The sequence below is a fragment of the Puma concolor genome, chromosome A3 (assembly GCF_028749965.1).
Source record: "Puma concolor isolate L17-30 chromosome A3, mPumCon1.1.hap2, whole genome shotgun sequence".
NCBI lineage: Eukaryota > Metazoa > Chordata > Mammalia > Carnivora > Felidae > Puma > Puma concolor.
In genome coordinates this window covers 26,961,735-26,983,063 of record NC_141669.1, presented here as the reverse complement: position 1 = coordinate 26,983,063, position 21,329 = coordinate 26,961,735, and the positions used below count along the sequence as shown (strand labels likewise).

Sequence of the window (21,329 nt, the reverse complement as noted above, 5' to 3'; positions counted from 1 at the left end):
AGACACAAATACGAAATCTCAAGAAGGAAAAAGGTTTCTGTCACTCAATCTACCCTTTTACCACTTCTGAATAATAAAGCAGCCGATCTAACGATTCTACAAATTTGTAGTGTGTGGTATTTTCTTCCTGGTATAGACTAAGTTTTTCCAAACGATGACCTATATCATTTTAGGCCGAGAGAGAATAAACCCTATGCTAAAAAGAAAACTACAATTTGTTCGCTCTTTGTGCAGAAACACCTCAAGAATGATAAAGATGCTGAATTCAACTGTAACTAAGCCTAAAGAAACAGGGAACTTTTAACGTACTTCAGAAAGCTCAAACATTTGGAAAAATCACAAAACAAAAATGTTAGCCATAAAAGAGAAATTTATTTTAAAAAATCAGTATCTTGTGTTTCAGATACATAGGTATGAGAGAAACTCAGAAGGTGAGAGCTCCTTTTCCAGAAAGCGTTCCCAGGATGGTCAATACTGATTTCGAAACTCGTTGCTAAGGCCTTGTAGCTCAATTACTAGGGCGTCCATAGCTACCATTTCATCAGCGAGCTCCCTGGAAATCTCTCCACTCGCTGCATCTATGAAAAGTTGCTGCAATATAAAGAACAAAGGAGAACTATCAAAACAATGACAAATCTCTTTAAACTAAGATAGGTACAGAGCAGAGAAGTCAAATTCCCTGTATATAATAATACCATATGACGGCAGCAATGGTAGGGTTTGTTCTGTTCACCATCCTGGAAACGCACAAGCTGCAAAACTGAGCCAGGCATCAAAAACGTGCCTGAACCTGTAAATTCAAATGAGCTCTGCTCTTCAGAACGGCTGCCCTGAATATCGGTTATTCATTTCGATGTCACAGGATGGTTTCTGGATTTTTCATTCAACAAAACAAATCTATTCATTGTGTATACAAACAAAACAAACACATTTTATATTCAAGTTCATACAAATCATACCCTTTACGTTATTTTTTTAATGTTTATTTATTTTTGACAGAGAGAGAGAGAGACAGAGCGTGAGCAGAGAGAGAGGGTGACACAGAATCTGAAGCAGGCTCCAGACTGAGCTGTCAGCACAGAGCGTGAGGCAGGGCTCAAACCCACGAACTATGAGAACATGACCTCAGCCGAAGTCAGACACTTAACCAACTGAGCCACCCAGGCACCCCCCTGCCTTTATGTTATTTAAAAGTTAATTATGGCATAGAACTCAGGGGTCACAAAGATTATCAAGATTTGGTAAAAGCAAAGAATCCCAGCATATTAAAATAAAAATAAATGTGCTCTCTCCTCCTATAAAAGGAATTGCCTTGGGAGGTATATTGCAACATAGGTCATGCCATCGTGGCTGAGACATTTTGGAAAGCCTCTGTTAGGAACTGCCTGCTGAGGCAAGACAGGCACCTAAAAAAATTAGCTTTGGGATTTTATGACCACTGTGTGTGTGTGTGTGTGTGTGTGTGTGTGTGTGTGTGTGTGTTGATCAGAAATGTAATTTACTCAGCATACTATCTTTTTTTATCATTATTATTTTGAGAGAGAGAGAGAGCAGGGAGAAGGGCAGAAAGAGAGGGAGAGAGAAAGAGAGGGAGAGAGAGAAGGGCAGAAAGAGAGGGGCAGAAAGAGAATCCCAAACAGACTCTGCACTGCCAGTGCAGAGACAGACATGGGCTTGAACCCACGAACCCACGAGTCAGACGCTTAACCAAATGAGCCACCCAGACGCCCCAGCACACTATCGACCTTCTTCATCAGACTTGACTAGCTGACCTGTTTACAAAAAGTAAATTTACCGTGACTGTGGGACTATTTACTATCACTACCATATATCACATGACAAATGTTCTGACAGAATTCTAAAGAGGGAGTCCCAAAGATGTTTTGAGGGATAGTATCATCACTGGGACAAGCTTAGAGTTTCACACAGTGATTTTTGGAGCCGAGAGCATTCACTCAAATGCAGGACTTCATAAATGTTTAGTAAAGATTTGTCACATTACCGTGTAGTCACATTGTGTACAGCATTTCATAACAGACTGACATAAGAATGTTGCAATGTGATTGACAGAGAAAACACCTTTTAGGAAAATAACCTGGACTCACACAGCACATTTGATTTTTACTAAGAATCACAGTGCTTGCAAATCATCATGAATCTGCATCACTCCCCTATGAACTCAGGAGGAAGCAGATAGAAATCGAGGCTTAGAAAGAATGAATTATTTGCTGAGGATCCCTAAGCACGTAAGTGATAAAATCTGTTCTGTGTCCAGGCTGTCCAGCATTTCCCCCAACAGCTCCATGCCCTCTGGAGCAAATCTGCACAGTGACAATGTGCTAAGGGGTGGAGAGTTGCTCCATCCTGGGGGAGCACAGACGGGACGAGGTCAGGTGAGTCTCTAGGTTCTCGGAGCTTTTATTTCTATGAAGTCCCTGGCCTGGCAAGAAAAGATCAGAGACTGGTACGAACCAAGCGTACTGCAAGGTATTTAACTGAGCTATCCTATTCCATTTTCACTATTTAAGGTGCTCTCAAAAAGTGTTTTTGGGACTACAATTCAGCTTTACAAACCAATTTGTTAAAAAAAGAAAAAAACAGGAAGGGCATCTGATCTACTATAAAACCAGACTCCCAAATTTTACAGCAAAAAAATGTGCTTCAAAGGAGGTGTTGGGAGGCAATTTTTTCCCATTTTTGGATAACCCCTTAGGATCTAACGAGAACAGAATCTAAACATAGATGATGCTCTGAGTCCTTCTTTTCTATTCTTTTCTTTTTTAATGTTTTATTTATTTTGAGGGAGCGAGAGAGGACGTGAGCAGGAGAGGGGCAGAGAGACAGCGGAACAAGGATCCAAAGTGGGCTCTGTGCTGACAGCAGACAGTCCAATGTGGGGCTCGAACTCAGGGTCTGCGAGATCACGACCTGAGCTGAAGTCAGACTCTTAACAAACCGAGCCACCCAGATGCCCCATCTGAGGCCTTATCTTCAATGTTTGGGCATCTTCCACAATACAGGAGGATAGGCAGTCTCTGTACAGACAAGACTATTTAAGTATGTAAGTATAGATTTATATGCAATTAATAACTCATAAGAAAAAGCTTTGCACAGAGAGAAGGGAACTAGTAGAGTGTATCCTGAGGAAATAATCACGGGTAGGTAAGTGATCTAACCCAACTAGGAAACCACGCTCCTGATCTGAGAAGGAAAGTCACAGGAAAGTTTGCTACCCTGACTTTTTTTGAGAGATCATGCTGCTTTCTGAAAGACACAAAACTGAAGTTATGCCACCAAGACGGGTGGGAGTACGGTTCTTCCTGGTAGATTATAGGAACTTGGTTCCAGCTTGCAGACTAAAAGGATAGTAAACAAGTTACTTATCTAAATAGGCAAAAATGATGTCCTCATCTGAAAAGATCAAACAATTGATAAAAAGGCATGCAAACTCTGGGAAGGCTTTTACATGTGTCCAGAAGTGACTTTCACTTGCCACACACAGACTCACTCTCAGAAGCGTTAGAATTCGTTTGCAAACCACGATTAAAAAGTGAAGATGAGTAAAAATGAGAAGAGAGGGGTGCCTGGGTGGCTCAGTCAGTTAAGGGTCTGACTTTGACTCAGGTCATGAGCTCGTGGTTCACGAGTTCGAGCGCCCCGTTGGGCTCTGTGCTGACAACTCAGAGCCTGGAGCCTGCTTCGGATTCTGTGTCTCCCTCTCTCTCTGTCTCGCCCTCGCTCACGCTCTCTCTCTCTCTCTCTCAAGAATAAACATTAAAAAAAAAAAATGAGAAGAGAAAGCACTGAATTGTGTTACAAGTTATATGCCTTTAAATTTTGCTTCCAGGGGCGCCTGGGTGGCTCAGTCGGTTAAGCGTCCGACTTCGGCTCAGGTCACGATCTCGTGGTATGTGAGTTCGAGCCCCGCATCGGGCTCTGTGCTGACTGCTCAGAGCCTGGAGCCTGTTTCAGATTCTGTGTCTCCCTCTCTCTCTGACCCTCCCCCGTTCATGCTCTGTCTCTCTCTGTCTCAAAAATAAATAAATGTTAAAAAAAAAATTAAAAAAAAATAAATTTTGCTTCCAAAAGTATAATCCACACCTGGCTACACAGATTTCCCAGGCTCCACCCCATGCCTGACCTGCCACAGGTAGAGACTCAGAGTCCAGGCTTCAAACCAGTTGTCTCGGGGACTCTTCGGTGTCTCCATCCAAGTGCTCATTTATAAGGTGGCATTTGTAGATTTTATATGTTTTAGTTGTCAAACCTGAGTCACCCACCTAAGTTAACAATGTTTGTGAAATCCATATACTACCTCCTTAATATCTGTCTCTAACTCAACTTTTTTTTTTTTTAATTTTTTTTTTTTCAACGTTTTTATTTTTTTATTTTTGGAACAGAGAGAGACAGAGCATGAACAGGGGAGGGGCAGAGAGAGAGGGAGACACAGAATCGGAAACAGGCTCCAGGCTCTGAGCCATCAGCCCAGAGGCTGACGCGGGGCTCGAGCTCCCGGACCGCAAGATCGTGACCTGGTTGAAGTCGGACGCTTAACCGACTGCGCCACCCAGGCGCCCCTAACTCAACTTTTTAAAGTTAAATTTTTTTAATTAAACAAATAATTTTTTTAATGTTTATTTATTTTTGAGAGAGAAAGAGAGAGAGCATGAATGGGAAAGGAGCAGAAGGAGAGGGAGATACAGAATCAGTCTCCAGGCTCTGAGCTGTCAGCACAGAGCCTGACGCAGGGATCGAATCCACTAACTGAAATCATGACCTGAGCCAAAGTCGGATGCTTAACCAACTGAGCCACCCAGGTGCTCCGAACTTTTTAAATTTAAATAAAAGTCTTTTTTTTTTTAAAGTCTTTTTTTAAAGGAAACATTATACTACTGTAAATGAAAAATAAGCAATAATATTCATGAAAATGTAGGTTTGATGTGCTAGTTATACTTTTTCTAGCATGCACTGAAATAAATATACACTAAAATCAAAAGTTTAGGCACTCATGCTCTTTCTCTCTCTCTCAAAAATAAATAAACATTAAAAAAAATTTGTTTTTAATTAAAAAAAAAATTAGGGTGCCTGGGTGTCTCAGTTGGTTGAGCATCTGACTTCAGCTCAGGCCATAATCTCACGGTTCATGAGTTCAAGCCCCACATCGGGCTCTGCTTTGATCCAGAGCCTACTGTGGATCCTCTGTCTCCTTCTCTCTCTGTCCCTCCCCTTCCTCTCTCTCAAAAATAAATAAATATTTTTTAAAAAGACAAAAACAAAAAAACCTTTAGCCAAGTGCTATCAGTAACGTATGTGCCACACTTTGGGGAAAGCGACGGTTAAGTAAAAGAGCATTGCTTTGGGGCACCTGGGTGGCTCAGTCAGGTAAGCGTCTGTCTGACTTTGGTTGAGGTCACGATCTCGCACTCCGTGAGTTCAAGCCCTGCATCAGGCTCTGTGCTGACAGCTCAGAGCCTGGAGCCTGCTTCGGATTCTGTGTCTCCCTCTGTCTCTGCCCCTCCCCTGCTCACGCTCTCTCTGCCTCTCAAAAATAAATAATATGTTTAAAAATTAAAAAAAAAAAAAAAAAAGAGCATTCCTTTACTTTAACTTGAAGAATGCAGTAGGGCTGGATTATAAATATTAATTTCAAAGACTCCTGAGTTACCCAGGAAGGGTAGTTGAGCCATTAGGCCGATGATGCTGCCACCAGGACAACGGACCACCTGGGGGCTGATATCTGAAATGTCACGCGGGCCTAAAATTACTCCCAGTGTAAAAGACGACTTCAGAGCGGTCAGGTCATACTAACACCTTCTTCCTGTGACACTTCAAACGAATTGACATTTCACTCTTACCTTTGCTTTAGATACCAAGCCCTGTAAATTGAGTCGAACTGAGGAGAGCACCTGTACTGCCTCTTGGGGGCTGGATTTGTGTTGACTGTGTTTCATAGCCACTGAAAAATACACATCGGAGAAAACATGCATTAAATACCGGTCACGATAATTTACAAGTACAAAAAACAATTGCTTAATTAGGATTTTATAGTACAGACTCTACAAATATTTCTACATGGAGAGTCTTTATTTTGGTAAAAGGACAATAATTATGTGCACAATTCTCATTATCTTTCTTAACACTTACTGCTAAAAGGAGAATTTTGAGGAAAATAGGTGATTTTTGGTACGTTACAAATCATCAGGAAGAGACCCTAAACACAGATACACACACACACACACAACATATACAGACATACACTAATGAAACCAGGCAAAAAGAGACAAAATCTAACTGAACACAAGGTGTCCACAGAGGGCAAAACCAGATGTGGCAGATTTTAGTGTAGCTTCCCGGGGCACCAGGTCCTTAAAAGGGACTCACAGTAGCCAATGACACCGGCCTAGTGAAGCGACATGACAGGTGCTGACAGCTCAATCCTAACCTCCTTTTCATACTCAGGTTTCCATCACCATTCTGGAAGGAGTGATTTCCACAACCTATATGCTTGCATTCAGGGAGGTGACCGCAATGGGATCTCGGGTTGCACTTGACATCAGCAAGGGCAGGGAGAGAACAGACTTGCCCATGTGCCCCCACTCTGCCTCCAGTGAGCCGGGGAGCCCATTTCTTCCTAAAATGTGAAATTACCAAGAAAGCATAACCCTCACTAGCAGAAGGCCTGGCTATTCATGCTTTATAAGAACCAGTAAAGAGCTCTGTAAAAATACAGCACCTGATATCTCTCCACTGGTTTGTTCTTGTGTTTGTTCTTCTAAATTATGCTTGCTATAAGCAGACCCATAACCAGATCCAGTTTTAAAACTACACTAACCAGTACAACAGTGCAAGTCTACTTAGTACCCTAGATCTTAGACCAGGAATGGAAATAGACGTCTTTCTTGCATGTGAACTCTGATCGTTGGGTGGAGACTGCCTGTGCCTGGCAAAAACTGTTTTATCATTAATTAATATCTTCCATGGTTGGTGAGAACCAAGTGTGACATTCTCATTTCAAAATAATACTTAGACTTTGACATTTCTCAGCTAAGGGTTGAAAGAATGCATGGTAATCAACAATGTTCACCTCATCTTCAAAGGGCACAGTTAACCTGGAGATAGATAGTGAGGATTATGATGTCTGTGTCCCTTAGTAGAAGAAAATTTGACTACCATAGCTGAGGTTTGTGGGCTGTTAAATACCTAGGAACGGATCAGAAATAGCTGTGATTCTTTTTGTCATTGTTGTTGTTGTTGTTGAGAGGGAGAGGGAGAGAGAGAGAGAGATAGCTCGAGGGGGGAAAGGTAGAAGGAGAGAGAGAGAGAATCTTCAGAAGGCTCCACACCCAGAGCAGAGCCCCAGTGCAGGGCTTGATCTCACAACTGTGAGATCATGACTTGAGCAGACATCAAGAGTCAGACACTTAACCGACCGAGCCACCCAGGCGCCCCTGTGATTCTTTTTTAAATCCTTATTTTAATTCTGAAAAACAAAACAAGTAAACAACAACAACAAAAACACAAAAGTAGATCAAAAAGACAAACACTATTAGACCCCTTCCTCAATCCCACTTCCAACAGGCACTAGAGATAAAGATAGAGCTCCAGAAAAAGAGAGAAATACAATGCTGTTTCAAATTATCAGCAAATCCAAGACAGCAGTGCTTCCTCCAGGTAGACTGTAGTTAAAATGCATAACTATTATTTTATTTTATTTTATTTTATTTTATTTTATTTTTTTAAACGTTTATTTATTATTGAGAGACAGAGAGACACAGAGCACGAGCAGGAGAGGGGTAGAGACAGGGGGAGACACAGAATCCAAAACAGGCTTCAGGCTCTGAGCTGTTAGCACAGAGCCCGACGCGGGGCTTGAACTCACAAACTGCAAGATCATGACCTGAGCCGAAGTCGGTCACTTAACCAACTGAGCCACCCAGGCGCCCCCATAACTATTATTTTAAAAGTTCCTGGATGGCAAAGAAAGAACCAGCTTTTGCGCACCCTTTCCCAGAAAGCAGAAGAGCGGAGGCTATAAATGAATAGCCCCCAAGCAATACAAAGGGGCACAGAATGACAACGTTGTTACTCAAAGGTCTCAAACCCTATGTAGACACTGTAATGTCTTCTCCGGCCTTTTGAAGTACATAGCTACTCTTACAAATAGCAACTCAAAGGAGTAATTGTGGGGAGATTTTTTTTTTTTTAATGTTACATTGCCTTTTCAGAACTGAGCAAGGTGGGCAACAGAATAGAATAGAAATCCAGTTCATTCCTCAGCTGAGCAATGGTATACAAAAGCAACAAGAGGGGCGCCTGGGTGGCTCAGTCGGTTAAGCGTCCGACTTCGGCTCAGGTCATGATCTCACAGTCCGTGAGTTCGAGCCCCATGTTGGGCTCTGTGCTGACAGCTCAGAGCCTGGAGCCTGCTTTGGATTCTGTGTCTCCCTCTCTCTCTGTACCTCTCCTGCTCGCATTCTGTCTCTCTCTCTCTCTTACAAAATAAAATAAACATTAAAAAATACTTTTTTAATTAAAAAAAAAAAAGCAACAAGAAAAGGCAAACATTTATCTTTATCAATCTAAAATATCACCAGAAACTAAACCCGAGCACCCACTAAAATATGCTTAAAATGTTGTCGGAGCACCAACACCTAAATCATTAAAGTCAAAGGGAACTTAAAAGAATAAACACTTGTTTTTCTCCCAGTATTGCCCTGATGAAAAAACAGTGTCCAAAATAGTTTCAAACCAACTTTAAGATGTAAATGAAGATTTTTTACTGCAGCACTTATTTCTTTAACCTGTGTATTTATACTTGACAGGTTCAATAGCAACACTTAGTGATTACAGAAAATACCTTGGCTTTAACTGTTACAAAGCTAGCTGTTCACAGAAATGTTTAGGGTTGGCAATTTGAAGTAGATAAGATAAATTCTTCCAAGGAGATTGCACCTTGCTATAATTATGTACATAATACACGTGGTTATGGGGGTTCCCAAACCTGGTACTATATCCACAAAGGTCAAAGGCACAAGAACTGAACTGCAGCTAAGCCCACCCACCATGGCCAACACAAGCCACATGAACGTAGCCACATTCCATGGGTCTCCCAGCAATGACCTCCACCTTATCTACTCTGAACTTCAGCTAGACAGAGATCAGCACGTCTACTGGATCTGCCAAGCGGTAGGCAGCCCAGAAAACTGGATATTTATATCCCTTTTGTCAAGGATATCAAAGACCAGAAGTAGAATTATTATCAACTAAACCCATTTCTAAGCTGTTTGAATGTTCTGTGACTTCTTTAGAGACATATTAAATGCTATTTTTGTTCTTCATTTTTCTCTTTTTAGTTCTGCATGCCTTATCATACAGCTCAGATCCTCTACCCCAGAGGAACAGGGCTGAGGTGAGAACGTAAGGGATTAACATTTAAACCATGTGTAGGATACTGTTAAGTTTTTGAATATGTTTTCATTTACTTCCTAACAATCAGAGGTAGGTATTACCCCCCATTGTACTGATGAGGGAACTAAGGCTCAGAGAGAAGTCATTTACCCAACGTCACCTAGTAACTTTGTGGTGGAGCTGGTCCTGGAGTTTAGGTCTCCCTGGTTTCAAGGATCTACCCTTTTTATGGTCCCTTGTTGGCTCCCCAGTTACTGTAATTAATAGTTGCAGGAGAAGTTGGAGGAAGACTTTAGGATAGGATCATAGTCCCTGTGATCCAGTTCTTAGCACTGTAGCTTCATTATTTTATTTGAACTCCCTTTCCAGGGCCTCACACACCCATGTTCAAATATAAATATAGAAATGTATTATTAACTTATCCGGTATATTTCTCTTTATGCAAATAATTAAAAGGAACCTTTATCTGGAATATATTTGCCCAACAGGCATACAACTTTATACGTAAGGTTATCCCTCACTTCAAATATCACCCACTAAATCTCCCAAAGGCAGGGACAGGATATTTTTTGTTTCTTTTGTATAAGCCATAGCTTTTTGTATGTTGCTATGTACTCCAGGAATCTACGTATTTCTGATAATAAATATTTTCATTTATAAAGAAGTCAGCAAATGTTAACAGATTTCCCTACTGCTACATGATAACCACAAGTAGACTCTATGTGCCGTGAAGGTTGGCTACAGTTGTGAAGATACTTCACGTACCGAAAGCTCCTAACACCTGTCACTCAGACGGCATTCAAGCCTCTATCCCGCAGACCGCTCTATCCTATATTTGTTCAGATTACTCCAAAGTGCTTACTACACGGTAGTTGGTCTATAAAGATCTGCTGAATCAAATACAATAATTTCAATACAATGAAATAATCTGAAATGATGTGTAATGGAACTTCACTTCTGACAAATACTTCTGACAAATGTAAAAATACATTAAAGCATGGCAGGGATATCTGAACATTACATCAAATACCATGTGCGAGGCCTAAGGCGTTCTGAACCACTTCCTTAAATGATGTCATATCTTTCTCCCAACAACTGGACTGTGTGTCGCACTTGTATGCCTTGGAGAGATACTGGAACGCCTGAGGACAGAGAAAGAACAACGTTCAGAATAACAAGTGTAATTCACATTTCAAACGAGGCTTCCTGGAAGTCATATGGAACTAATTCCAACTTGAAAAATGAGCGTTTGTGTCACGCAGCACAGCCTTTACTATTCTCATCAAAGAAGGGGTACAGATGCACACCCGACAGCAATAAGCAATTAAAAGCAATCAAAGGGATGTATCTGATAGAGACATTTCCCTCCAAAGAGAAAAACAGAAATGCCAGGTTTGGAAATCTAGAAGAAGCTTGCACACCTTTCCTCAGCATCGGTAGCCATCAGCTTACGAGCCCCATTTGGAAAACGAGGCATGAACCCGGGCACAACTATGGGATTACTCAAAGGTGTGTGTACTCACAGAAGTTTAAGACACTTTCACAGTTCCATCCCTGCAGAATCTTGAGGAAGAAGTCACAGATGAGAGACTTCAGACTACCCTTGATTCCACATATGCAAGGCCTCATAATTCAAGAAGAAATGGAAGGATGGCAGGTAGGAGTGTGTGCATGCGTGCATGTAAGTATGTGTTCTCTGGGCAGACAGGCAATGGCAGACCCAGCTGGGTGGACGGAGGGAGGAGAGATGGCTAACCATCCCACAGATTAGCTGTACTGCAGCAAATTCCAAACTCACGCAAGGAGTACATTTGATTTGTTGTGGATGTTTTGAAAAGAACAGAAAACAATTATTTCAACCTTGGAAACCCTGGGGGCTCCCTTAAGCCAAAGGCATTACTTGAGTGTAACTGGTGTTCTAACGCACTTTCGAGAAAGGGGCCAGGCGACCTTTGTAAAGCATTTTATGTTTAGACTTAAAGCTCGCCTCTGATATTCTTATCTGGTTCCTTTTTCTTTTTCCCTTCCATGGCCCCCGTCTCAGATCTGAACGCTCTTCTGTCCTTGAGCCCCATCTACCCGAGTCTTCAGCAAGGGGCCTGGAGCAAGGGCTGCAGGGTATATACTGTGGACAGCTACTTGAGGCAGCTCCAGCAGGGGAGCAGGTCAGACAGAGCCTTTTGCAGGAAGCAGAGAACCGTGTGAGAAAAACCCATGAAAAGAGAAAAGATGAATGCTTACGAGTCTTAACCTGCCCGCAATTCCAAGTGCTTATGTTAAAGATTCTGAATCAAGACAGAAGACCTGAGCATATCCATCTTCCCCTTCAAGCTATTTATCTCTGCTTCCAACCATCAAAGCAGATGCCCCACACGTAATTCAAGCAAAAGGCAAGCACCCAGGAGGACTGGAAGAGGACTGACCTTTTCATTTTCATCAGGCTTTTCACTCTGCCCATTTCCATACAGTTGGGCATACAGCCTCCAGATTTCTCCATCATTTGTCACTCTTGAAGTCACTCTGCCAAGTAACTCCCGCAGCTTTCCTTTGAGGTCAGTTGCAACATCTCCACTTCGATCAGTCATCCCATCAAGCACTGCCCTGACCAGAATTTTAAGGACCTTAAAAAATGCGCAGAACAAACGGGTAAGCCAAGAACAACGAAATAATAACAGAAAACAAAGGGCTACCATCACCATCATCAATGACAATTATGGTGAAAAACCTTGAGACCTGGTGGAATATCACCTTTACACTTTTTACAAATAAAAGTCCTGAACCACTCTCTAGAATCACATACTGACAAGCTCTCTGTGCTCCCTTTTAGGGCTCCTTTGGGGGCTCTTCTTTCATAGGCTCGATGCCTCTGTCTTCTCAATCTGAGTGCTCTCTCTGAATGATCTGATGGACACCCGTAGCTTTTAGGAATGTAAGCTCAGACTCATGGTCCGAATCGCATATAGCAAAAGAGTGGACAGGAGAACGTTTAATTGCGTTTTTTCTTTCTTGTTTGGACAAGATCTCCACCTGCAAATTCACACTACAATCCCAAATGTGTAGTTTTAATTCTGAAAGTAATAAAATTCATATTACAATCCCATTCATGACTTTAAATCTGAAAGTAACAAGGCAGAAGAGACTATATGAATATGCACTATCAAGTGATCATTTTTAAACATTTCAAGGATTAACACGCTTTAAAATGGATTATCTATTAAAATAGTTACTATCAAGTATAAATGAAGCATACTAAATTAGTAAAATACTCTGCTTTCTCTAGGATCTGACAATTGGCCCAACATCCCATCTCCTCACTTTACCTACATGAAGAGACAATGGGCAGGAGACAATTTTTAGCCTTCTCGCCAATAAAAATGGAGAGTGGCAGTGCACATGTTTGAGAGGAGAAAGGTCAGAAAAGGGAGAGCAAGAAAGAGAGAGAAAGAGAGAGAAAGAGAGAGATTGAGAGAGAGAGAGAGAGAGAGTGTGTGTGTGTGTGTGTGTGTATGTGTGTGAAGGGAACAGTAAAGGGTAAGGAAGTGGTGTGTCTGTGTGAATAGGAGCAGGGTAGGGTGAAGAACTATAGACAGACAGATACCAAAGCCTCCACATAATTCATATGCAGATGTCACAAGAAGAGAGTGGGACCCTGAACAGGTGTGCAAGCAAGACAAATGTCTTCATAGTCTCTCTATCTGTATGTTCAATGGCCAGATATATGTAGAAGAAAGTTCTGTAAGAAGAAACAGATAACAGAAGTCACTCATGGCCATGGCAGATATTACCTAAAGAGATTCTTCTGGGTAAGAATCATATTACAGATAGAATCTTTTTTTTTTTTTAAGTTTATTTGTTTATTTTGAGAGACAGAGCGTACATGAGCAGGGGAGGGGCAGAGACAGAGAGAGAGAGAGAGAGCATCCCAAGCAGACTCCATGCTGTCAGCACAGAACCCAGTGTGGGGCTTGAACCCAGGAACCATGAGAGCATGACCTGAACCAAAGTCAAGAGTCAGACGCTCAACCGATTGAGCTACCCAGGAACCCCCACATAGAATCTTAAGGAACGCACACTTAAGGGAAGATGAATAGAGGTCTATGCATGAGTGAGACTAAAAAGGAGTGTTCAGAAAAACAGGAGAAAGTGATGTTATGGAAACCAAGGAAGGAGGAAGTAAGAAGGAGAGCACATCTACAAAAGTTTAGGGCTGGAAGACTCCACTAGGCTTAGCAATAACAAGCGTTTGTGACTGCATCCAGACCAAAAGTCAGAAGAAGAAAGGCAGGAGACATTATGATTTCAGACAAGAGACGTACAAAGAGAGAGAACAATGTGAAAACCAAGACAATTATTAATAATATCATAAAAAACAAAAAGCAATAAAACAAACCACCAATCATAGTACCTTGTAATATTTTAAATTTTGTATGTAAAGCATAGAATGTTAATAGAGAATATTCATTTAACCAAAAAAATTTAATGTAAATATATTAAGAAGATAAAAGAAGTAGTAGAGATGCTGATACAAGGGAGTTAAGACCTTGCTTACTATAATAGGAAATCAACAGATAATATCTAAATTTGGTTAATAAAAAGCAGCAGCATATACTTATATTATGAAATCTGGAAATGTGCAAATGGGAAAAGAAATACAATATATACTAAATGCTATACATTCCTTTAGGGAGTAGGATCTTGAGAACTAGAAAGGGGTAGAACAGGAAATTGCTACATTTTGTTTTAAGCCTTTTACTACTATTTAACTTGTGTACATGTTTGTGTTATCTTAATAAAATAAAATTTTAATTTAAAAACAGAAAAGGCAAGTATAAACACATTCAAAGATTGGAAAAGATGAAACAAAAAATGACGGCAACATGAATATTCATTTATTAGATTTTACTTTCGATTTATGTCCTTGGCACAGGGGAGGGGGTGGTTAGTGACTGAAAGGGGGCTGGGACAGCTTTGGGAGAGCTGGCAATGATCTAACTCATGCTCCAGGGGCTGGGGACACAAGTGTGTTCCCTTCATGAAAATTCCTATGTTTACTTATGATCTGTATAGTTTCCTATATGTATACTCTACTTTAATAAAACATTAAATAAGAAGTTATTTCCTGTAATTAAGAAAGTCCCGGGGCGCCTGGGTGGCGCAGTCGGTTAAGCCTCCGACTTCAGCCAGGTCACGATCTAGCGGTCCGTGAGTTCGAGCCCCGCGTCGGGCTCTGGGCTGATGGCTCAGAGCCTGGAGCCTGTTTCCGATTCTGTGTCTCCCTCTCTCTCTGCCCCTCCCCCGTTCATGCTCTGTCTCTCTCTGTCCCAAAAATAAATAAACGTTGAAAAAAAAAAATTTAAAAAAATAAAAAATAAAAAAAAAAAAAGTCCCATGCACTAAAGGGAAAAAAGAGTTATTAAACTCCATTAACAAATGGAGTTAATTTATAATCTTAAAAAGTAGTCTTAGAGTGATAACAGAATTATTTTTTAAAAAACATTAATTTTATAATTTACTGTCTAATAGCACCATTTTCCTCAAACTAATTAGTGAGAAAAACTGCATTCTAGTTATACAGACTGACTACAAAAACAGTAATTTTTAACACATATTTAAATTGTTCTTTAGAAAGTAAATATGTGTAAAAAAGAAGAAAGGAAAGGAAAGAAGTAAATATTTGTAACTTAAAAGAAGCAAAGGAGGAGGGGGCGCCTGGGTGGCTCAGTTGGTTAACTGTCTGACTCTTGATTTCAGCTCAGGTTATGATCTCACAGTTCATGGGTTTGAGTCCCACATGAGGCTCTGTGCTGACAACACGGAGCCTGCTTGGGATTCTCTCTCTCCCTCTCTCTCTGCCCCTCTCCTGCTCACACACACATGCTCGCTCTCTCTTCTCCCTCATTCTCTCTCAAATAAATAAGCTTAAAAAAGAAAAAAAAGCAGCAAAGGTTACTACAATAGAACTTCTCTGACTAAATGAATCACCAAACAATACAATTTACTCTTGGGTAGTCTATGATGTTTACCAGCATTACAATCCTTTGCATAATCAAAAATGAAAAAAAAAAAGTTAAACAAGTAAATGTAACCTAAATAAAAATGTAACTATTAGGAATAAATTAGTAGTAACTGGTTAAAACAATGAATTACTAAGTATGTAATAAGCGGCTGAAGAATAGAATATTGAAGTTGAAGAACTTAGAGATGGAACAATTCTTGGGGAAACAGAATCCAAGATACGGCCACTTGAATGGGGTGCTCATATGGAGAAAACAAAAGGACAAAAAACTTTATGTCCAAAGTACTAGAAGTACCATCTACCTAAAACACCAAGTATTCAAGACTGGCTAGATCTAAAGAGGAAGCATACAGAATCAGTTACTAAAGTCCACCGAAAGTAAGGGGGTACGACTACAACACTGGTAAACAGTGGTAATGAGGTCGGGCCTTCTCCCTACTACATCACAGAATCGTTGTATCAAGGAGTCAACACACATGTAAACAGTTTTGAAACCGTAAAGCAATATAAGCCTATAAACGATTAGGATTATCAATGATCCTCAACTTCCTTACTACATCAGAAGTGGACAGCAAAACCCTCACAGTTAACTCACTCACCATGTGCCCCTGACTTTCCTTATGCTTCAAAACAGACCTAAAGAAAAACGGAATCTATGACGTGGCATTGGCTCTCAGTACCTCCCCAGTGCCTCCACTATGAGCATCACTACGTGGTAAGCATGTGACCAACCTGATCTCACTGGGGTCTCACAGCAATCCTAGGACACAGGCACTTTACTATCCCCACTTTACAAATACACTTAGGCAAGAGAGGCAAAATGTACTTTCTCTGCGTCCCCTAGCAAGTGAGGTGCAGAGAGGGGTCCTGAACACCAGTGACAGTTGACTCCTGAGCTTTGATGGAGAAGACTATGACAATGGTAGATAACAGTTACATATATAGATGTGAGAGGGACAGAGAAAGAATATGAGCATGTGTGAGAACCAGAGCCTCTACAAAGGTCCCCTTGTTATTTGCACTCTGCAGATGAAGAAACTGGAGCACAGAGAAGTCAAGTAACTTGTCCAAGGTCACACAGCTGGGGAAGGCAGCGTTGGATGTGAACCCGTAGTCCAAGTCCTGGATCCTGCTGTCAAGCATTCGCTATGTTAATTTACAAAGCACAGATCCTTACTCCTCTGTTATTTCCTCCTTTCTAATAAGAAATAGTTTTACACCAGAAAAATTTATTTTTTATGAAATATGTATACTAGTAACTTTGATCATTTCATTATCATTTCTTCCCCAAATCTATCTATCTATCTATCTATCTATCTATCTATCTATTTATTTATTGAGAGAGAGAGAGAGAGAGAGACAGAGAGAGAGAGAGACAGAGAGAAAGCATGAGTGAGGGAGGAGCAGAGACAGGGAGACACAGAACTCGAAGCAGGCTCCAGGCTCTGAGCTGTCAGCACAGAGCCCAATGTGGAGCTTGAACCCACGAACCATGAGATCGTGACCTGAGCCGAAGTTGGACACTTAACTGAGTCACCTAGGCACCACTTCTTTGCCAAATCTTGAATCAACCAAAACCAAACAGGTTTTTGTAATTTTATTTTTTATTGTTTTTTTTCCTCAAGACATCAGAGCCAATAAAAAATAAAAAGGAAAATAAAATTCCCAAATACAAGTATTACTAACATTGTAGTGAGTTTCTTCTAATTTTTTTGCTATGTGTAAATTTTTTAATACTATGTAAACTGTCTTCTCTTACCTGTTTCGCTTAACATTATGTCATAGTATTTTTTTGTTTTCATATAATCTTTAAAATAGATTATTTTAACAGATTCAAAATATTCCATTGGGTTGACAGACTGTAGTCTATTTAACAATTTCCCTGTAGTCAGATAAATACACTGCTTCCATGGCTGCCAGTGTTGTTTTTATTACTATAAGTAACACTTCAATGCCTATCTTTTGTGCCCAAAGTTTTTTTCCACACTGAAACTTTCCTTAGGTTAGAATTCCAGGAACAGGGGTGCCTGGCTGGCTCAGTCAGTGGAGCCTGTGATTCTGGATCTTGGGGTTGGGAGTTTGAGCCCAACATTGGGGGTAGAGATTACTGAAAAAAATAAAAAAAATCTTTAAAAAAGAAAAAAAAGAAGAATTCCAGGAACAGAATTATGGAATCAAGGGAATAAACATTTTAAGAATCTGGAGGTAAGTGTGATACTTTCTAAAAGGGCTAAATCAAATTAGATGCCTATCGGTAGTACATGAAAATGCATCATTTCACTGTGCATTACCAGCACTGGCTGTATTAATTACTTTTTAAATCTCTGATATTTTGTTCTGCTAAAGGTATATGCAGCTATTACAATGAATGCTATTTCTTTTATTATTAGTGAACTTAAATCTCTTTCCAAATGTTTGCTACGTAAACATAGTTCCTTTTTTTTTAAAATTTACATCCAAATTAGTTAGCATAGAGTGCAACAATGATTTCAGGAGTAGATTCCTTAGTGCCCCTTATCCATTTAGCCCATCCCACCTCCCACAACTCCTCCAGTAACCCTCCGTCTGTTCTCCATAATTATGAGTCTCTTCTGTTTTGTCCCCCTCCCTGTTTTTATATTATTTTTGTTTCCCTTCCCTTATGTTCATCTGTTTTGTCTCTTAAAGTCCTCCTATGAGTGAAGTCATAGGATTTTTGTCTTTCTCTGACTAATTTCACTTAGCATAATACCCTCCAGTTCCATCCACGTAGTTGCAAATGGCAAGATTTCCTTCTTTTTGATTGCCCAGTAATACTCCATTGTGTGTGTGTGTGTGTGTGTGTGTGTGTGTGTATTTATATACCACATCTTCTTTATCCATTCATCCATCGATGGACATTTGGGCTTTTTCCATACTTTGGCTATTGTTGATAGTGCTGCTATAAACATAGGGGTGCATGTGTCCCTTCGAAACAGCACACTTGTATCCTGTGGATAAATGCCTAGTAGTGCAATTGCTGGGTCGTAGGGTAGTTCTATTTTTAGTTTTTTGAGGAACCTCCATACTGTTTTCCAGAGCAGCTGCACCAGCTTGCATTCCCAAAACATAGTTCCTTTTAAAGATATTTAAACATTTTCTTAATTTGTGCTGAACTCATTTTTTTCCAATATGAAAACAGCTTTACTGTTGATCATTTTGGAAATTATATAGCTCACAAGCTAACCCATGGCTAGCTCCTCTTTCTGAACCCCAAGTCCATACATCGCTTGAGAAAGGAGAAAGCTGATAAATCTGAGGTGGAAACAGCAAATACGTGAGAAACCATGGGAGACAGCAACTGGCTGGTCCCGGTATGGGGGAGAAGGGCAGCCAAGGGCAGAAGAATGCCAGGTACCAACGTTCATAGGTGAGTGCTCTCCAAGCCAGCCCAGGGCAAGCCAGCGACCTGCGGGTACAGCAGGGCAGAGGGCCCGGCCAGTGGGAAGTGGAAAGCAACAGGCCCCAGCGGCCTGGCTGGCCCCACACTTTCTGAAGTTAGAGGGCTACTCAGGAGCACGGGCACGAGGAGAAAGCAGCACCTGGCAGAGAAAAGGGAGGTTTCCCGAGGAGCCAGGCTACCTGGTGGTGGTGGGAGGGGGCGGTGGTGAGGTGTACCCAAGGGGTGAGACTCCCCCTAGGACCCAGACTCACAAGAAAGGGCACCCCTTAGGTCCCGGGCTTGCGTGAACCCCTCCCACCAGCACACATTACCCGTGCAAAGCCGGCATCACCAGGGGATTATGAGCCAACAGGAAAAAAATGAAGACATCTGAAAAGTGCAACCATAACGAAATAAAACGAAGAGCTTCCGTGAGAATTAAAGGGTCATGTGGGAGAAAACTTTTTACCTTGTTTTCATTATATATATCGTCTTAGAAAGGGAAGAAGGAAAACCAAGGTGATGGTGAGACGCCAGGGGTAGTAGCATAAGTGGGGAAGAGAACAGGGTGAGTAATGAGCCTGGAGAGGCTGTCACAGCGAAGGGAAGTGTGGAGATGAGATGGAGAAGCCACAGCTGGTAAGGTAAGAACTGTAAAATTCTGGAAGCCAAGCAAAGGACGCGTTTCGAGGAGGGAGTGAGATCTGTGGCAGTAAACACTGCTGACAGGCTGAAGAACCTGAGGCCTGACAAGTGTCCCCAGGAAGTGTTAGGACGCACGGACCTGACAACAGCAGGGCTCAGTAGCCTGGGGGAGATAAAGCCTAACCTGCATGGGCTCCAAAGAGGCTGGCAGCGGGGAAGTGGGGCCATGTAGGAAGATGCTTCTCCCTAGCTAAGGAGCCAAAGAGAAACTGTGTGGGGAGTGGGGAGAAAGTGAGTGTGCTTGGAATGTGAATGTGTTGGAGGACATTGTGAACGTGCAAAAATTAGAGCAACAGATACATGCATTCAGTAGTATTTTCCCATTTGTAATGTAACACAACTTACAGAGGTGATGAGAAGACAGGGCCAACAAGACTTTTTACCTGAAAACGAATCCTAACAGTCTACCTCTTCACTAGATACGTTTAGTCTGTGTTTACTTTCTTGGGATTCTGGATACCCATGTGGATCTAATGAGACTTTGGAAGCCTCTTTCCAAAATATGCGCATGCCCACACACACGTCTTTTTCACAGTGCTGCAGGTCATATCACGATCTCCTGAAGCTTAACAATGGATCCTTCTTAGAAATCCTAGTTTGTATGAGAGAGAGAGAGAGAGAGAGAGACAGAGAGAGAGAAACCAAGACTCTTAACTAGAGAGAACAAATTGGCAGTTACCACAGGGGACATGGGTGGGGGGATGCGTGAAATAGGCAATGGGGTTCAAGGAGGGCACTTGGTATGATGAGCACTGGGTGATGTAGGGAAGTGCTGAGTCACTATATTGTACGCCTGAAACTAACATAACACTGTGTATTAACTATACTAGACTTGGACAACTTAAAAATAAGAGAAATCCTATTTTTGTCCACCATGGCATGGGATTCCAGTCTTTTCTGTCAATATTGCATATGACTAAGAGCTATTTGAAAAGCTTTATTAGTTTCCTATAGGGAGTTCCCTCCCTATCCTTACTGTCTCTTTTGTCACTTCCAGATGTTCAGACAGCTGGCATTGTTTGCTAAAGGCAAGGCCTTCATATGATCAGTGTGGGCTCTCTGGCCTTCCCTTGCTGTGTGTCTGTGCACAGCACTTCTGCTATCACTACAGCTAACCAACGAGGTGTGTGTTGGGTGTACCCCCCTATCATTCCCAAAGTCAAAGGCACTGCTTTCTCTCTGAAAAGGAATGTTAACAGTCGGGGCAGGTCAGCTGTGGTAAATTTGCGTCCTCCCTGAATTCATGTCTAAACAGAACTTCACAATGGGACCTGATTTGGAAACAGGGTCTTTGCAGACATAATCAGTTATGATGAGGTTTTATCAGGGTTCAGGTTTAAAAAAAAAAAAAAAAGAAGAGGTTATACCAGAGTAGGTGTGCCCTAAATCCAATGACCAGAGTTCTTTTAAGAAGAGGAGAGGACACACAGAAAAGGTGGTGCAGAGGTAAGTGAAGACGGAGAGACAGCAGCGATGCCACCACAATCCCAGGAGGCGCCAGGAGCCCCCAGCAGCCAGAGGAAGCACAGAAGGACTGTCCTCCACGGCCTCACATGGAGCACGGCCTCGCCAACATCCTGATTTCACACTTCTAGCCTCCAGAACTGAATGGCGAGGATACATTTCTCTTGTTTGAAGACGCCAAGTTTGAGGTGGTTTGTTACAGTGGCCGCAGGCTACAAATCCATCAGTCTTAAGTAGAAAGACCCAGATGACTCTGAGATCATTGAGACAGTGTCTCCCCAGCACACCCACCCAGTTTCTACTAGTCATCTTCCAGTTTCAGTTCAGGAGGCACTA

General features: G+C 41.5%; 1 protein-coding gene across 3 annotated transcripts in view; it reads right to left on the bottom strand.

The window, feature by feature from the left end:
• Window positions 1–352: 352 nt before the first annotated feature.
• The window catches only part of TTC27 (tetratricopeptide repeat domain 27), a 188,365-nt gene continuing 167,388 nt past the window's right edge, over window positions 353–21,329 (bottom strand). For 2 of the 3 annotated variants that reach the window (XM_086700347.1, XM_025927411.2), the window contains 4 exons: window positions 11,832–12,029; window positions 10,439–10,550; window positions 5,856–5,956; window positions 353–591 (listed from right to left, as the gene is read on the bottom strand). In XM_086700347.1, coding sequence (XP_086556473.1) covers window positions 469–591; window positions 5,856–5,956; window positions 10,439–10,550; window positions 11,832–12,029 — 534 coding nt within the window. In that variant the 3' untranslated portion in view covers window positions 353–468. Of the gene's footprint in view, window positions 617–5,855; window positions 5,957–10,438; window positions 10,551–11,831; window positions 12,030–21,329 lie in introns of all 3 variants that reach the window. The other variant, XM_086700346.1, reaches the window with a different exon arrangement.